General features: G+C 35.5%; 1 protein-coding gene across 6 annotated transcripts; it reads left to right on the plus strand.

The window, feature by feature from the left end:
- Position 1: 1 nt before the first annotated feature.
- Positions 2–16,254, plus strand: g6pd (glucose-6-phosphate dehydrogenase). Of its 6 annotated transcripts, none has more exons than XM_058763239.1 (14): positions 29–42; positions 1,188–1,235; positions 2,740–2,858; positions 8,779–8,816; positions 9,253–9,361; positions 9,453–9,670; positions 11,778–11,936; positions 12,121–12,246; positions 12,588–12,681; positions 13,489–13,675; positions 14,392–14,627; positions 14,766–14,842; positions 14,916–15,008; positions 15,081–16,254. In XM_058763239.1, exons 2-14 carry the CDS (start codon positions 1,211–1,213, stop codon positions 15,169–15,171), a joined length of 1,572 nt encoding a protein of 523 aa, XP_058619222.1. In that variant the 5' UTR covers positions 29–42; positions 1,188–1,210; the 3' UTR covers positions 15,172–16,254. The 6 variants fall into 6 exon arrangements, with proteins under 6 accessions (XP_058619219.1, XP_058619222.1, XP_058619221.1 ...); XM_058763238.1 differs by lacking the exon at positions 29–42 and adding an exon at positions 59–230; XM_058763236.1 differs by lacking the exon at positions 1,188–1,235 and having other exon boundaries at positions 2–42.
- Positions 16,255–16,694: the final 440 nt, after the last annotated feature.

Below are 16,694 nucleotides of genomic sequence, written 5' to 3' on the forward strand. Positions count from 1 at the left end.
CGTCATATGCTCCAGCAATGATGGGCAGTCGAGCGAGCGCTGGTGAGTTCCTCTCTACACCAATAAAATCACAGAAGCCCGCCGTGCCATTTTAACAGGGAAGGAGGAAACTGTCTTAAAGAATGACACTGTAGTCGGTATTGTTACATTTTTTTTGCGCTGAGTCTGCTACAGCTCTTTTAGTCTTTAAATCCTGCTGTTTTTGTTTGGTTAAGTAAAGAGCACTAAAAGTAAGTAGCATGTTGTCATGCATTGAGTGCGTTTGATTCTACTGTCTACTAACTTCAGATTTTCCCTTACCAGCTTTATCTTGTAGAATTGGATGCTCAATTTATTCCAGACATCTAAGGCATTTGTTTTGAATGCGATGCACTGCGTAAAATAATTAGCAAGCCAGTCAGTGCCAGTCTGAGCCCTGTTAAATAAGGGATTGTGCTAATAACATTATGGTAAGTTCAGAGTGTGGGTCTGTGGGAGGTTGTTTTTGTGACACACGAGGTTTCTGTGTATCTTTTCTGTATGCCACAGAGAGAGCACACACTACAGTCCCCAAACACAGTGGTAGGACTTTATGTTTGTTATCCCAATTGTGATGTTATTTGTCAAATTACTAGACTAGGCAACAGTATAGTTGGTGTTGTGTCTGTTCCCTAAAGAGTGCGAGTGACTCTGCATTGGCAAGGAATTAATGCATGTGAAAAGAACTTTTAACAAATGCATATAATTTTTCTAGACTACTTTCTTTCCAAGTGGCATGTATGTCTTTAGAATCAGGAAATGTAGTTAACGGACTTGCTCTGTGGTTGTGCTATTTGTTGATATTGTGTTACTTGTCATACTAATGCCTTTGACATTGTACTGTGTGTATGTTGGCAGCTTTAGTAAAAGCTCTTTGAAAAACACCTTTTGAATGTGAATCTACATGCATAATTTTTCAGTAGTGATAGACCAGTTTCTTTCTTTATTTAGCCGTTTTGAGGTTGGTGATTGGCTAATTTTACACACGTGTTATTTTGCTGTTTTTTTTGGCATTAAGTTGCATTATGTATATATCAGCATTATCGTCCATCCTGATGTCTGCTATGTTCCAAAACAGCTTTATATATTAACTGCCCTGCCAACATTTTCGCTGACCTAATTATTATTATTATTTTTTTTTACACATAATATTTTTACTTTTATTTTAGAAATATTTCTGGCACATACAACCATGGCCAAAAATATCGGCACCCTTGGTAAATATGATCAAAGAAGGCTGTGAAAATTAATCGGCATTGTTAATCCTTTTGATCTTTTTATTTAAAAAATTCACAAAAATCTAACTTTTCATTGGATAATAAGAATTTAAAACGGGGGGGAAATAAATGTTTTTCTCTAGTACACATTGGTCACAATTAACGGCACCCTTTTATTCAATACTTTTTGAAACCTCCATTTGCCAGTTTAACAGCTCTAAATGTTCTCCTATAATGCCTGATGAGGTTAGAGACACCTGACAAGAGATCAGAGACCATTCCTTCATCCAGAATCACTCGAGACCCTTTAGATTCCCAGCTCCATGTTGGTGCTTCTTCTCTTCAGTTCACCACTCATTTTCTATAGGGTTCAGGTCAGAGGACTGGAATGGCCAGCAGAAGCTTGGTTTTGTGCTCAGTGACCCATTTCTGTGTTGTTTTTGAGGTTTGTGTTTGGATTATTGTACGGTTGGAAGATCCAAACATGGCCCATTATAAGATTTCTAACAGAGTCAGTCACTTATTGATTTTTTTATCTGTTGGTATTCCAGTCCATGATGCCATGTGTCTAAACAAGATGTCCAGGACCTCCAGCAGAAATATAGACCCACAACATCAAAAATACAGCAGTATATTTCATTGTAAACATGGTGTACTTTTTATCCCTGTGTTCACCAAACCCATCTTGAGTGTTTGCTGTTAAAAAGCTGCTTTTTTAGTTTCATCTGACCATAGAAGCCAGTCCCATTTGAAGCTCCAGTCGTGTCTGATAACTGAATATGCTGGAGATTGTTTTTGGATGAGCTCGGAGAATTGCTCTTGAAACCCTCTCAAACAACATGTGGTGATGTAGGTGCTGTTTGACAATTTCTTTTTAATGTTTTCTGACCCCGAGACTCAACTATTTTCTGCAATTCTCCAGCTGTGGTCCTTAGAGAGTCTTTGGCCACTCAAACTCCCCTTCTCACCGTGCATTAGGACGATATAGACACAAGTCCTCTTCCAGGCAGATTCATAACATTTTATGTTGATTGGAAATTTTTTATTATTTCCCTGATGGTGGAAATGGGAATTTTCACTGCTCTATCTCTTTTCTTAAAGCCACTTCACTAATTTGTGAAGCTCAATTATCTTTTGGTGCACATCAGAAATCTATTCTTTGGTTTTTCTCATTGTGAGGGATGATTAAGGGAATTTGGGCTTTGTTTTCCCTCCTATCTATATTTCTGTGAAACAGGAAGCCATGGCTGGATAATTTCATGTTCATAATCACCCCGGAGTGCTCCAAATTGTGAATATGAATGGGAATATACTTCAGAGATATTTTACTCATAAGAATTTCTAGGGGTGCCAATAATTGTGTCCAAAGTGTATTTGAGAAAAACATTTATTTCATAATGATATTTCCCCCCATTTTAAATTCTTATTATCCAATGAAAGGTTAGATTTTTGTGAATTTTAATTTAATTTTTTTAATTTTAATCTTTTTCTGACCTCTGGACAGACAAGATGAGTTTCCCCCTCTCACGCTCTGAAGTGTTTGGGCAGCTGAGGAAAGAGCTACATGATGATGTGGAATTTCACCAGTCTGACGTTCATGTCTTTATCATCATGGGTGCTTCGGTGAGTCTCAGTTTTTGTGTGTGTGTGTGTGTGTGTGTGTGTGTGTGTGTGTGGTATATTTAAATCTCTCTGTCTCTTCTAATGAGGAGTTGATACGGTCTCATCTGCAGCCATGAATTGTCTCTCATTTTGTACACTTTACATCTGTTGATAAACCAAAAATTTGTGTGAATTCATGCATTTGGGCTACTTTTTCTTTACTGTGACTAAATTTACATGCACATCAATATTATGATATTAATCTGAAATTGGCAGTGTTCTGTTAAGTACTGAATCATGTGAACACCTCAATCTAATTGCCTGATTCAGTTTAAGACAATATTCTGATTTCCCATATTCCGATTCCCACCCCTGGAATATCATAAACTTGTTGCATGTAAACACCTTATTCAGAAAATGGTAACACTTTAGATTAGGGAACACTATTTACTATTAACTAGTTGCTTATTAGCACACATGTTACTAGCGTATTGGCTGCTTATTAGTACTTAAAGCACATATTAATGTCTTATTCTGCATGACCATATTCCAGATCCCTAAACCCTACCCTATACCTAAACTTAACTACTACAGCTACCTTACTATCAATAAGCAGCAAATTAGGGAAAACTCTTAGTTAATAGTAAATATGTGTTCTCTATTCTAAAGTGTTACTCAGAAAATTTACTGAAAAGATTATGCGCACACTCCCCACAACTTCCCAGTTTGTAAAGTGCATTACAACACAGGTTGTACATGGCACAGGTGCGCATACAATTTCATCACCGGATTTCATCACACTTTCCATGATTGCGTATAGTTTGAGGAATGAGCATTTCCACATTCTAGAATTCTGTCGCCATTCTGTAAACTCTACCGTGACGGCTCTCTTCCACCAGTCCTTGCTGCAAACTTTCATTCCCTCGCTTTTCTTCTGTTGCTCTAGTTACATATTACTGCATGTGTTTATTAATGATTGTGCCATGCTTTCCATTTCATGGTGGTGGTGTTGGGATTGTTGGAGGTAAGAAGTGTTAATTGAAATATTGTGAAAACTAGGGATGTAACGATTCACACAACTCACAATGCGATATGATTCACAATTTTCCCACAGTTTTTTTTTTTTTAAACAAAATAAGATTTAAGAGAAATTATAAATGATAATAATAAGTGTGCTTTTATTATTTCTCAGACAAAATGCTGCACATTTCTTTGTGAAATTTAAATGTCTAATAACAAAACTAAATTTAAATGTTAAAACAAATCCCAAATAAATAAATACAAATAAAAGAAATATTTTCATATAAACAAACTAAGGCTTTGCCTGTGTTCTTTTCATTACAAATTAGAGGCAACCACTACATTTTAATCACAATTCAAACAAAGATGATGCATTCATGCAGCATGAGCAGTTTTTGATTTAAATTGCATTGTATAATTTTTAAATTTGAAGCAAAAACAATGGCTTTAGCTTTGTGAAACTATACCACATAAAACGATCTGAACGAAACAAAAACAGCAGACAGACTGAATAAGAATGCACATTCACTCTCTGACAGCAGGTGGCGCTTATGGAACAGCGGCAATATTGCGTTTTCGTTGGTTACTGCTGTAAACAAAGCGGTACTGTGCTTATAAATACTTTATGCATTATACAGCGGTGAGATGAAAGTTCCCCTCAGAGATGCATTCATATAAACTCATACCCCCAATTGTATCATGATTTGTTTATCTCAGCCGACTTGAATCAGTCATTACATCCCTAGTGAAAAAATACAAAAAAAACAATGGCAGCATCTTGACTCTTTGATAAAAGAAAACATACACATGTGGACTGGCATACTTTAAAAAAAAAAAAAAAGTGTTCAGGAATAATCTGATGCCTGTACGCATATAAGCATCAAATACCAGAATATGACAGCATCCAGAATATAGATCTTAACAGTGCATGTACTGTAGATGTACACTCTATGAAGAACCTGTAACATCCATTTTCATTGTATAAAAGGGTTCTTTAGATTTCAAAAATGTTCTTTTAGGAACTATTCACCTAAAGGTTCTTTGGGGAACCAAAAACTTTAGTCTATGGCATTGTTGCAAAAAACCCTCTTTAGAAACCTTTATTTTTAATAGTCGTCGTTTGAAGTGACTGTCACAAATTGGTCCAAATTGTCAAATCATACTAATGTATTGATTTAGATCCTATTTCATATTATTTCTTGTACATGGTAGTTCCTTTTGGTTATACACCTTATAGTTTTACAGCACAGCCTGTTAACTGCTGATCCAATAAAGGAAGCAAATCTCAGATTACTCTGAATTAATAAAACGGCCTTGATGTTTTGAACAAGGAAGTACAGCTGAAATTATGCAACCATGAAGGGACGTTACCAGCATAGGGCTTCTTTTTATCATCCAGACAGAACAGGCTGGTTGAGTAATTCAGCGGTTCAGTTCACAGCCCATGAACGCTTAAGACCTTGAAAGATGATTGGTCAAGTGTGCTGACAGAAGATCTGTGACTGGCTAGACGCAATGAAAGACTTATTGTATCTAGAAAGCCTTGATTAGGTTCGGCATTAAAACTTAACTTAAACTGTGGTGAATTCTGACAGAACCAATGTATGAAAAAAAAAACATATTAAGAATAAAGTGAAAGTGAAGTTTGCATTATAGTAGTTCAGGCTTTTACACTTCTCAATAGACTGTTTATCTTAACTTTTAGTTGTGAAATTTAAACCCTCTTCCTCTTTTTTTTTTTTTTTTTTTTTTTGGTTAGCTTTTCCTTGTTCCTCCTCATTTTGTTCAGCTAGTCTGTTTTTACACAACTGCTTTGTGAAACGATCTTTGTTACTGTTGGCTTTTCCTGTTCTTATTGTTTGGCTTTTTAAATGGGTGCTAGTGAGCTGAATTATGCAATATCACTCTCTGTCAGCACTTTTCTTTCAGTTGGTGTGAAGTCAGAGAGAGGTGAAAGAGCTGGCTTGTGTTAGGGATGACGGTGCAGTCGGAAAGGTGGTGGACAGAGGGATATGCATGGTCGGGTCTGCATTGTTGGTTGGCATGGTTTCCACAGGTTTATGGCATAATATTAAGTCCGTTCAGAAACCATGTCAAAATGCAGATGTAACATCACCTCATTTGTCTAACCTTGAGCCACTTAGATTCAGTGCATCGACCCCCAGCCAGCCTGTCACATTACCAAATTTGTACCTAACTTCATTTTAAAAAACGTTTGTGAGTATTCAGGTGTGAGTAGCTGTCATTAGCTATGTAGCTTTGCAAATTACACTCTTCATTATAATTAAAAACACATAAGGGTAATTTCTGACAAAAGAAAAAAAAAATCTATGCTATAGAAATTTTGCTTCACTTGCAAGTGGAGTCTGCGCATCAGTTGCCATTATACAGTGCCAAAAAAATAAAAACGTCCTCTTATTATTATAATAATAATAATAAAAGACATTTTGTACAAATCAGACTAGGTAACAGAATAAAGCTAGGCCTTTAATGATTTGCTTTCTTAAAATATGAAGATAAAGCAGATGTGCTTAAACATAAAAAGTGTTTATAAATGGAATGGACAGGAATATCTCAAAATATTGTCTAATTTTGTGAATGAGCATTGAATTACACATTTGTGAATTATATAGACTACCATTTAAAAGTCTCTTATGCTCACAAAGGCTTCATTTATTTGATCAAAATACAGTAAATATAAAACAGTAATATTGTGAGAATATTATTACAATTTGAAAACTGTTTTCTATTTGAATATATGTTAAAATATAATTTATTCCTATGATGAAAATCTGAATTACTCCAGTCTTCAGAAATTATTCTGAAATGGTGATTTGCTGCTGATATTATTATTATTATTATTTATTTATTTTTTTCCGAAATGTTTTTTGTAACCTTATATGCTCAATTGACAGAATTTGAATACCACAGGAAAAAAAAAAAAAAAAAAAAAAAAATATATATATATATATATAAAAATATGGCACCAAAAAATAGGCTGGTTTAATTGTAAGAAATAAATAAGCTGTTTATTATCTGCTTCCACCAGCAATTGTTTAATATGTTTTAGGATGGGGATGTCTGACTCTGTCATGTCTTGACTTTTCTTTGCTATTGTTAGAAAATAGGCTGCTTAAGTAGTTGAAACGGAAACTCCAAATGCATTACTGTACATTTTACTTTTGGTAAAACAAAAAACAAAACAAAAAAAACAAAACAAAAAAACACCCCAAAAGTGACTTGCATTGTATTCAACATGTACTTTCCTGGAAATCAGTCCCATCGCCTTAGCATCATGCTCTACTGTTTACACGGTCTTCACTGAGATACACATTCCTCAGTTATGAACTAAAAACGGGTCACTTTTCTTTTGGAATGTCACATCAGAATAAATACATGCAGTTTCTCTGGCTTCTTAGTTTTGTGTGTTTGTTTTAGTTTAATAATGCCATGCTAAAAAGTCCTGGATGAATTTTTGTCAAGTCACCATTACTGAGTGCTTTTCACCATAGCAAAGCAGCAGGAATGACTAATAGATTAAATAGCGAACTGGTATATTTACTAATATCCCCCAATAATGCATATCTGGAGAGATGGGACTCGCCCACAATGCCATAAATCAGCCAAAACAAACAGAATAGTGCTGTCTCACCATGCACAGAGCGCTTCTCATGTGTCTGAGTGGGTGTGGAGCAGATCTGCTGAGATCAATGACCTTTGCATTGAGAAGATTGAATCACATGGAGCAGGGATGGGTCGACTGTTATTTTAAGCTACATTGCATCTTGTTCTTGTGTATTTTGCACTTATTATTTAGTTATCTTTATAATGAGATGTTTATGTGAAATTAATCATTGTGTTCTACAGAAATTATGGCATTTCCCTACGTTTTGATTCCTCTTTAATCACAGTGATTCATGGTGATAGTTGACCATAGTCAGACTATACTCTTAAAAAAAAAATGACTGCTTGACTTACAGGCACCATTAAACAGTTTAACAAATGCAGATTCTTTTCCTTTGTAGATGTATTTACTATTTGCAGAATTTTGTAGGTAGAGGGTAGCCTTTAAATTTCAATCCTGAAAAACTACACAACAAAAGCAAAGAAGTCACTTTCAAAATAAATGTACTGTATGTCAGTAACTTCCTTCTCAACCAAGTGATGGTGTAACTTGCTGTTGCTAGTTTGTGGCAGGTGATATTAGAGGGGAATAATTATCCTAGAGAGCATTTGGACAAAATTTGTATATACCAGTGCAAACAGCATGAATCATCAGTATTTGTATTGTGACTTTTAAATGCACATTTGCTGTTTTATTTTGTCAACTATGGGTAAAAATATAAGCACACATTTAAAAAAAAAAAAAAAAAGATTGTCATCGGCCAAAAATAGAAATGTGAATAAAGACCAAATTTTGCGCTTCACTGCTCCAAGCAATAAATAATGTATCATACTCCTGCTCAGTTTTCAGGAGTACAGCAAGCACAGGGGTTTTCTTTCATAATGATCTCTTTGTGAGGGACCCCTTTCATTAAAATATAAAGGCAACAATACATGTCTACAGATCCATTTATGCACAATATAAAAAAAACTTATGCATGAATCATGATATTATTTGGAAATGTTGTTTCCAAAATAAAATATTTGTCTTTTTGTCATTGTACTAAATATTGTTCCACAGCAGCTTTACAGAAAATATTTGGTGAGAAGATGCTCCCTAAATGTGGTGTCTCCTCTTTTTTTTTTTTTTTTTTTTTTTTAAATAATTGGTTTGCAAATATAAAGTGGGATAAATTCCCAATAGTGCTCTCATTGTGTAGGTTCCCAGATTTTTGCAATGATGTTGAGGTTTTTGGTCGGGGCTTCAGCCTATATTAATAAATTGTACCGTGATGTAACAAATGTGTTCTTTTTGTAGGGAGACCTGGCGAAAAAGAAAATCTACCCAACTTTGTGGTGAGTACTCTGATTTTGCTTTTACACATACTACTATTTACTAGTGCAGTACCATTTAACAATTGGATCTGGTGAGAATAAAAAAATAAAAAAACTTTTATGCTGACCAAGGCAGCATTTATTTAATAATATTGTAAAATAAACAATTTAATATTGTATTACAATTATTACTGTTTATTTAGCTTTTTTTTTAATTTGTGTGTGTATGATATATAATTTTTTTTTTTTTTTTTTTTTTTCAGGGTACTTTGAATAGAAAGTTCAAAATAAACATTTATTTGAAATCAAAATCTTTTGTAAAAATATAAAAGTTTTAACTGTCAATTTGATCAATTTAGTGTGTTTCTGTTTGATAACAGTATCAATTTCTTTCAGAAAATATTATTGACACCTAAACCTTTGATCGGTATGAAGTATTTCTGTCTGTCTCTTGTAGGTGGTTGTTCAGAGACGGTCTTCTCCCTGAACAGACATATTTTGTGGGATTTGCACGTTCTGATCTGACCGTGGATGCCATACGCACAGCCTGCATGCCCTACATGAAGGTCACAGCTCAGAGAGTTTCTCCATGTGCATTTGTCTGTTTACTGCCTATATACTGTGTTAAAATGTTCTCCCCCCCCCCCCTCCATTTAGGTGGCAGATTCTGAGGCAGATCGCCTCGCTGCATTCTTCAGCAGAAACTCTTACATCAGCGGGAAGTACGTGGATGAATCCTCTTTCTCTAACCTGAACACTCACCTGCTGTCCCTGCCTGGAGGAGCTGAGGCCAACCGACTCTTCTACCTGGCCCTGCCGCCCAGCGTCTACCACGACGTCACCAAGAACATCAAGCATCAGTGCATGAGCACCAAGTGAGGAGCAAACGCATGCAGTTGCTTTTAAACTTGCCTCCGTTACTAATTCAAAAGCATCACTTTAGAACTAGTAACAAAGGAACGTTGAATTGCTTCATTAAAAGCTTATTGTATTACTGTATTAAAAGTGGTGTATTATGAGAGAGAGATTGACTGAGCGACTGTGATTACCTGCATCTCATATTCACAATAAAACATTAGTTAGAATGTCCACTGAGGAAAGCGATATATCTTTGTCGTACTATCCTTTCATCTGTTAAGGGTGATTTTCTTTGACCGCACTGCTCAGTGCTGTTGTTAAAAGTAAAAATATCTTGTTTCAGTCTTTTTCGATATAAGTCTTAAAGTCAGCTTCCTTGTAAAAACAGTCTCTTGTTGCCATCTAATTGCAGAACAGTGTAACTAAAATCACCATTGCGAACACATGCACCCAGTGTTTCCTAAAACTAAATACTACTAGTACTACTACAACAACAGCCATCATAAAAGTTGGAAGGCAATTTAGTCAAAAGTACAAAGACAGAGCTCTGATATACAGCATTGAATTTACATTGCCCAAACTATTTTCTCTGGAACAAATAATAGATTGAGACCAAAGACTTCCCGTTAGATTTACCCAAAACAAATTATATCTCACGTTTAACCACTATAGAGAGATCCGAGTGCCGAGGTGAGGCGCTCCGAGGCAGCTTCATGAGCGCTGAAGGACTGCTGACGCCCTGGAGCTCACATCTCCAAAACCGTTGAAGCAAATTTTCAAATAGACCTCTTTATTAACAAATTGCATATTTAAGGTCCAAATAAGTACATTCTCGCCTAAAAAAAAAAAAAACCCTTTGAAACTATAGACCGTGACACAAAATAGTATTATTTTTAAAATTATAGTGGGATTTGGCTTCCGCTATGACACTCAATGTGAGAAATATGCCAACTTTGTCAAGCGGAGTGATACAAACGGTGAAATGGCTGTTGAAGTTCTGTTGGACTCTAATATCGACACACTTATCAGCCAATCAGATTCGAGGACCAGAAAGAACTGTTGTATGAATTATATATAAAGCTGAAATAAAATATAAATATTAGATGAAAAATTTAAAACAAAAATTAGGAAAGTTTCATTGGCAAATATCTGAAATGAAATAATTTTAAGTACTAAAATTACTGAAAATAATAAAAAACGATTTAAAGCTGAATATAAATATTTAAATCAAAACTTTAGTAAAAAAACCCCCCAAAAAAACACTAAAGGCCAGATTTACTGAACAAGGCGAATTAGCGCGAGTGCGCAGTTCCAAAACAGTGCAGATGGTGTGGAAATTTCTGCGGGTGATATACTGACAATGCGCAAATTAAAGAACACCGACGCAACATCTCAGTTCCATAATAACCAACATAATCTACCAAGAGCAGCGCAAATTAGCATAAGGATATGTACGTATTCGGATAATGTTGATAATGTTAATGATGTTCTTCTGGCATTCAAAATAAATTAAAACGTGTGGAAAAAATCCTCTCTCTTTTACAACGCGGTCTGTTCTCTGCGGTGCCTCCTCCTAGCAACAATTGCAGCGATTTCAAGCACAAAATGGTTTAAAATGCTTCTTTTTTTTGGCGTAAAATAATGGCACAAATACCAGTAATTTATAAATAAATGTGTAAATGTTAGTAAATCGCGTTGCGTGATTAATTTTAATACTCTCCTCCCGTAAATTTTGTGTCTGAAAGGGAAACTCCTACAAATGCATATTCAATAAGGTCAGGCACAAAAAATAACTGTCCACGCCTTTTCAGCACTAATTCTTCACTGCGCGTCTTTAGTAAATCCTGACAGTACCATTTTAACGCCAAACGACAGTTTGCGCTGGCAAGCTGCTAGTAAATCTGTCCCAATATTGCTAAAACTTGAAAACTTAAAATATAAAAATAAAAGCCAATTCAAAATGTCAATAAAACATCTAATAGTATATTAATAATTCTAAAATACCGCTGGCGAGATACGAGGTGTAGTTTCTGTTCAGTTTTCTGATTGTCTGTGTATATGAGGTTTGCCTTAGCAAAGGCATTTTTCAAGTGCAGCGCATTTTTGTGTTTGTATGTTTGGTAGAGGCTGGAACAGGATAATCGTGGAGAAGCCTTTTGGACGTGACCTGCAGAGCTCAGAGGAGTTAACCAGTCATCTCTCTTCTCTCTTCACTGAGGACCAGATTTACCGTATAGATCATTACCTAGGCAAAGAGATGGTCCAGAACCTCATGGTTCTCAGGTGCGGCTCTTTCCCTTTCCCGTTGCCTCCATCACCCTTTTCATCCCTGTCTGCCTGCTGTTTTTCACTGGCTGTCACACACAGTTGTCATTTATGCATAATTAAGGGTTAAACTCCACCAGGAATCTCTTCATCTGTATCTGTCTCTCATTAGTCACAGTTTTCTCTGCTATTTTCTTTACAGGTTTGGAAACCGGATATTTGGCCCCATATGGAACCGGGACAGTGTGGCATGTGTGGTTCTGACCTTCAAAGAGCCGTTTGGTACCCAGGGCCGGGGGGGATATTTTGATGATTTTGGTATCATTCGGTTAGTTTTCTTGCTTTGAGATGATTTTTTGCATCTGAGACAATAAGATCTTTAATTGCATGTTATGAAATTATATTCTACCAAAAACTGAACATGTTTGTTTCATTCAACCTGTATGATTTTCTTCTGTGGAACACAACATTTTTGATGCTTGCACAAAATGTTCCAAATAAGGTGCAAATAAAAATGCATAATTTCAAAGAAATTAAAAAAAAAAAGGGGTGTAAAAATAGATTGCACTTTCTGTGCATGAGGATTCCCTTCAAAGGCTGTGAGTATTTTGATATTCTAATCAAGCATGATTTGTAAATTAATGTATTCCTCCTCTTTTCTGTCTCCAGTGATGTGATGCAGAACCACCTGCTGCAGATGCTCAGTCTGGTTGCCATGGAGAAGCCTGCATCCACCAGCTCTGATGATGTTAGAGATGAGAAGGTAACGAGCCGGTCAGCCAATGAACTGTACAGCCACCCCCTGCAGCACTCTTTTCTGGCACTTATCTGAATGATCCTGAATTTAGCCTTGAGGAGCAAATATATCAAATTTATTCATCCATCACCACTGTCTTAGTTAACCATTAGCATGAAAGGTTGGCGGAGTGTAAATAAATTAAGGTCTTGGCTCCGAGATTACACTCCAGGGTAGCGTTCATTTTTGGTTTGTCCTATAGAATAACTGATTTTAAATGTACATTATGGTGATTGTGTAGTACCCAAGGTGTTTATTTTTTCATTCATTTGTTTTTGTTTTTCTTTAAAGACTTTTAACAATGTGAAGTAGGTTTGTGCTTTTCCCTGTCCTTGTTTATTTTTTGTTTTGCTTTGAATTGATTTTTAATGTTTAATTATTTTTGTAGGTTTTATTTTTTATTTTTTAATTTGGACAGGTTTTTTTTTGTTCTTGTTTAAAGACTTTTTAACAGTGTGACGTAGAGTTTTGCTTTTACCTGTCCCTGTTCAATTATTTTGTTTTGTACTGATTTTTTTTTTTTTTATTTTGCATTTTGTACTGTTTTGTTTGTGAAGTAGACTTATTTTTCCCTGTTTGTTTTTTTTTGTTTGTTTTTTTTTTAGTATTGAAGTAGACTTGTGTTTTTCCTTTCCTGTTTGTTTGTGTATTTATTCATTTTTAATTTTTGTTTGAGTGCTCAAGATAAATGGGAATTATCCTGGATAGCTCTCTACAGGTATTATAGATCTTTCTAATACCTGTTTTGTTTTTTCGCTGTGTGTCCCTCTACAGGTGAAGGTGCTGAAGTGCATTGAGCCGGTCTCTCTCTCAGATGTGGTCTTGGGTCAGTATGTGGGAGATCCAGATGGAGAAGGAGAGGCTAAACTGGGTTATCTAGATGACAAAACTGTCCCTGAAGGCTCCACTCAGGCTACATTTGCCACAGCAGTGCTTTATGTAAAGAACGAACGTTGGGATGGTAAGTGATTGGCCATACTGTAAATATTGGCTAATTAGCAAACATTTCAAGTTTAGGTTTATTGTCATTCCGCTACATGTGGGGACATACAGTGGAACGAAATGTCGTGCCTCACAGGACCAAAGTTTTGACCTTAAATGAGAAGCTTTACTAACCCTTTGGTCTTTAAATTGAAATTTTGTGGCTTAAAATGCAAAATGAAATTTTAGCACACGCTACTGTTCAGAAGTTTATAGTTGTATTTTTTTTTTTTTTTTTTAAATAAGTCTCTTATGCTCATCCTTTGTGATTAAAAAATACTGTAGAAACAGCAACATTGTGAAATATTAATATAATTCAAAACAGCTGTTTTCTATTTGAATACATTTTTTAAATGTATTAATTTCTTGTGATGGTAAATCTGAATTTTCAGCATCATTACTCCAGTCTTCAGTGTCACATGATCCTTCAGAAATCAATCTAATGATTTATAGAAAGAACAGCATTTATTGGAAATTAATTTTTATTTTCTGCCAATTCATTATTTTGATCAATTTAATGCTTCCTTGCTGAATAGAAGTATTAATTTCTTTCAGTAACAGCAAAAAAAACATTTTACTGATTTAAAACTGAACAGCAGTATATACCTGATATACCCAGTATATAGTCTTTCTCTTCCTGAATGTATTGATATTTTATTAAACAATTTGATTACCCCTGTCTCTCTCTCTCTCCAGGTGTTCCCTTCATCCTCAGGTGTGGAAAGGCTCTGAATGAGAGGAAGGCAGAGGTGAGGCTGCAGTTCACAGAAGTTCCTGGAGACATCTTTAACTCTCAGTGCAGGAGGAACGAGTTGGTGGTGCGTGTGCAGCCCAACGAGGCCATCTACGCAAAGATGATGAGCAAGAAACCCGGAGTCTATTTCAGTCCTGAAGAGACGGAGCTGGACCTGACCTACCACAGCAGATACAGGGTAAAACACACACCTTTCATCCATTCACGCTCTTTCTTTTGTCCTAGTTGGCAACTTTGATTAATAATATGTGGGAAATGACTTATTTAAACCAGAAATCTTTATTAAAGTGCTTTTCTCTTTTCTCCCTTTTCAAAGGACGTTAAGCTGCCCGATGCCTACGAACGTCTGATTCTGGATGTCTTTTGTGGCAGCCAAATGCATTTCGTACGAAGGTAATTCGTAATTGTAATGTTGTTATAATAATTCTGAAACAACCATTTCTGAATTTGACTTATTTTATCAAAGTGATGAGTTGAGGGAAGCCTGGAGAATCTTCACTCCTCTTCTTCATCAGATAGAGAAGGAGAAGACGCCACCCCTCAAATACAAATACGGAAGGTAAAACATGCTTTTTTTATATATATGAAGTGATGTGTAATGTTTCTCACATTTGCTCTGGTTCTCTCATAGCCGTGGTCCTGCAGAGGCTGATGAGCTGGTACAGAAGGTGGGCTTCCGCTACGAGGGTACATACAAATGGGTGAACCCACACAAACTGTGAAAGATGAGGACGACAGAAATGAGGAGCTGAAGCCTTTTTAAAAAATCAGCCCAAGATGAGTGCCTGAAATAAGAGAGAAAAGGGCACTTAAGTGTTTGAAGATGCACTCCGCATTTAAAGAAGGACCAACAAGATTAGCAAACACTTTTTTTGGATGTTATTAATTATAACCAGCTCAATATGAAATATAATGCTTTATAGGACATTTCTCATTATTTTGTTCTACATTTCATTGGATTGAACAACATTTACAATAGCTGGTTATGCGCTTAAGCATCATTATGGTATTTTATACTGCACTGTCATTCCCTTTGTTCTTTATTCTTAAAGAAAAGCAACGCTTCTGTTATGCATTCCTCTTTCAACAAGCAGAAGTCTTAACATTAAATGCTGCTCACATTTCAGAAGTGGTATAAAATTGTAATCTGCTCCTGCAGTGATGGTTGTGTTCATGTATTTTGTTGCTTTTTTTTTTTTTTTGTAGCAAGCTTGTAGAAATCTAAAATGAAATGCTTTAATTTGACCACACAAAAGAAAGATTACAGAAACATACAGGTATTAGGATTCCAGTGCATGTACTGTATGTATATGACATTTAACCATGTCTTAAGGTTCCCACCGATTGGCTTGATGAGCCACAAATATGTTTAGTCTTATTAAAGCAGATGTATTACATTCCACATCTCTCTGTAAATAATTTAATAAATGAGCTTTAATGTTTGTTCCCTCATTTGGACATGGTCTCTTTCTGCTCGCTGTTGCTTTGGGTTTCAGCACTAGATAAGACATTGAACCAGTGTCTATTACCAACTTTGTTAGTCTATGTATTGTGAGGGTGAGTTTTTGACCGCACTGGATCTCAGCATCCTTTCAGGCTGCCTAAAACAGATGATTGATTTATCAGTAAAGTTTGGGAATAACTGCTTGTCTGGCTTTTGTAATGAATTTTTTCTTCTTTTTTTTTTTTTGGCTTCTTCAGCATTTGTGAGTTCTTTAACTTTTCTGTAAAAGTTCTGCCCAGTGTTTTCTATTTTATTATAATAGACAACTACTTTTACAATAAAGCATAGCTAAGATGTCTCACGTGTGTCTCATTGCTTTTTTTTCTTTCTTTCATATTCCCTTAATATCTTTGGCTTGTTTCAGTACAGCCAATATTGCAATAAAATTACTGAGTGAGTAGTCCTTTCCAGGCCTGGAGAAGTCATGGTGGTTTCTGTAATGAATGTAGATTTCTCTGACACTCAGTCAGTTTGTTTATTGGTCTTTATAGAGACATTTGCACAATTGTTTAAATACATGTTATCTGTCACTCACATAGAAATCCTATCACGATTTAAAAACGCTTATGAAGTGAACATGAAAGACTGGAAGAGTAGTGGAAATTATTTTCAGAAAAACAACTCTTGTACTCTTGTAGTGTTATTCTATAATTTTCAATCATAAATAGGATTTACAATATAAATAATTTATTAAAAACAAATAACCCAGAATGTAAATCTTTTATAAAACATTTTATATGT

The sequence above is a fragment of the Onychostoma macrolepis genome, chromosome 23 (genome assembly GCF_012432095.1).
Source record: "Onychostoma macrolepis isolate SWU-2019 chromosome 23, ASM1243209v1, whole genome shotgun sequence".
In the NCBI taxonomy this organism is placed as follows: domain Eukaryota; kingdom Metazoa; phylum Chordata; class Actinopteri; order Cypriniformes; family Cyprinidae; genus Onychostoma; species Onychostoma macrolepis.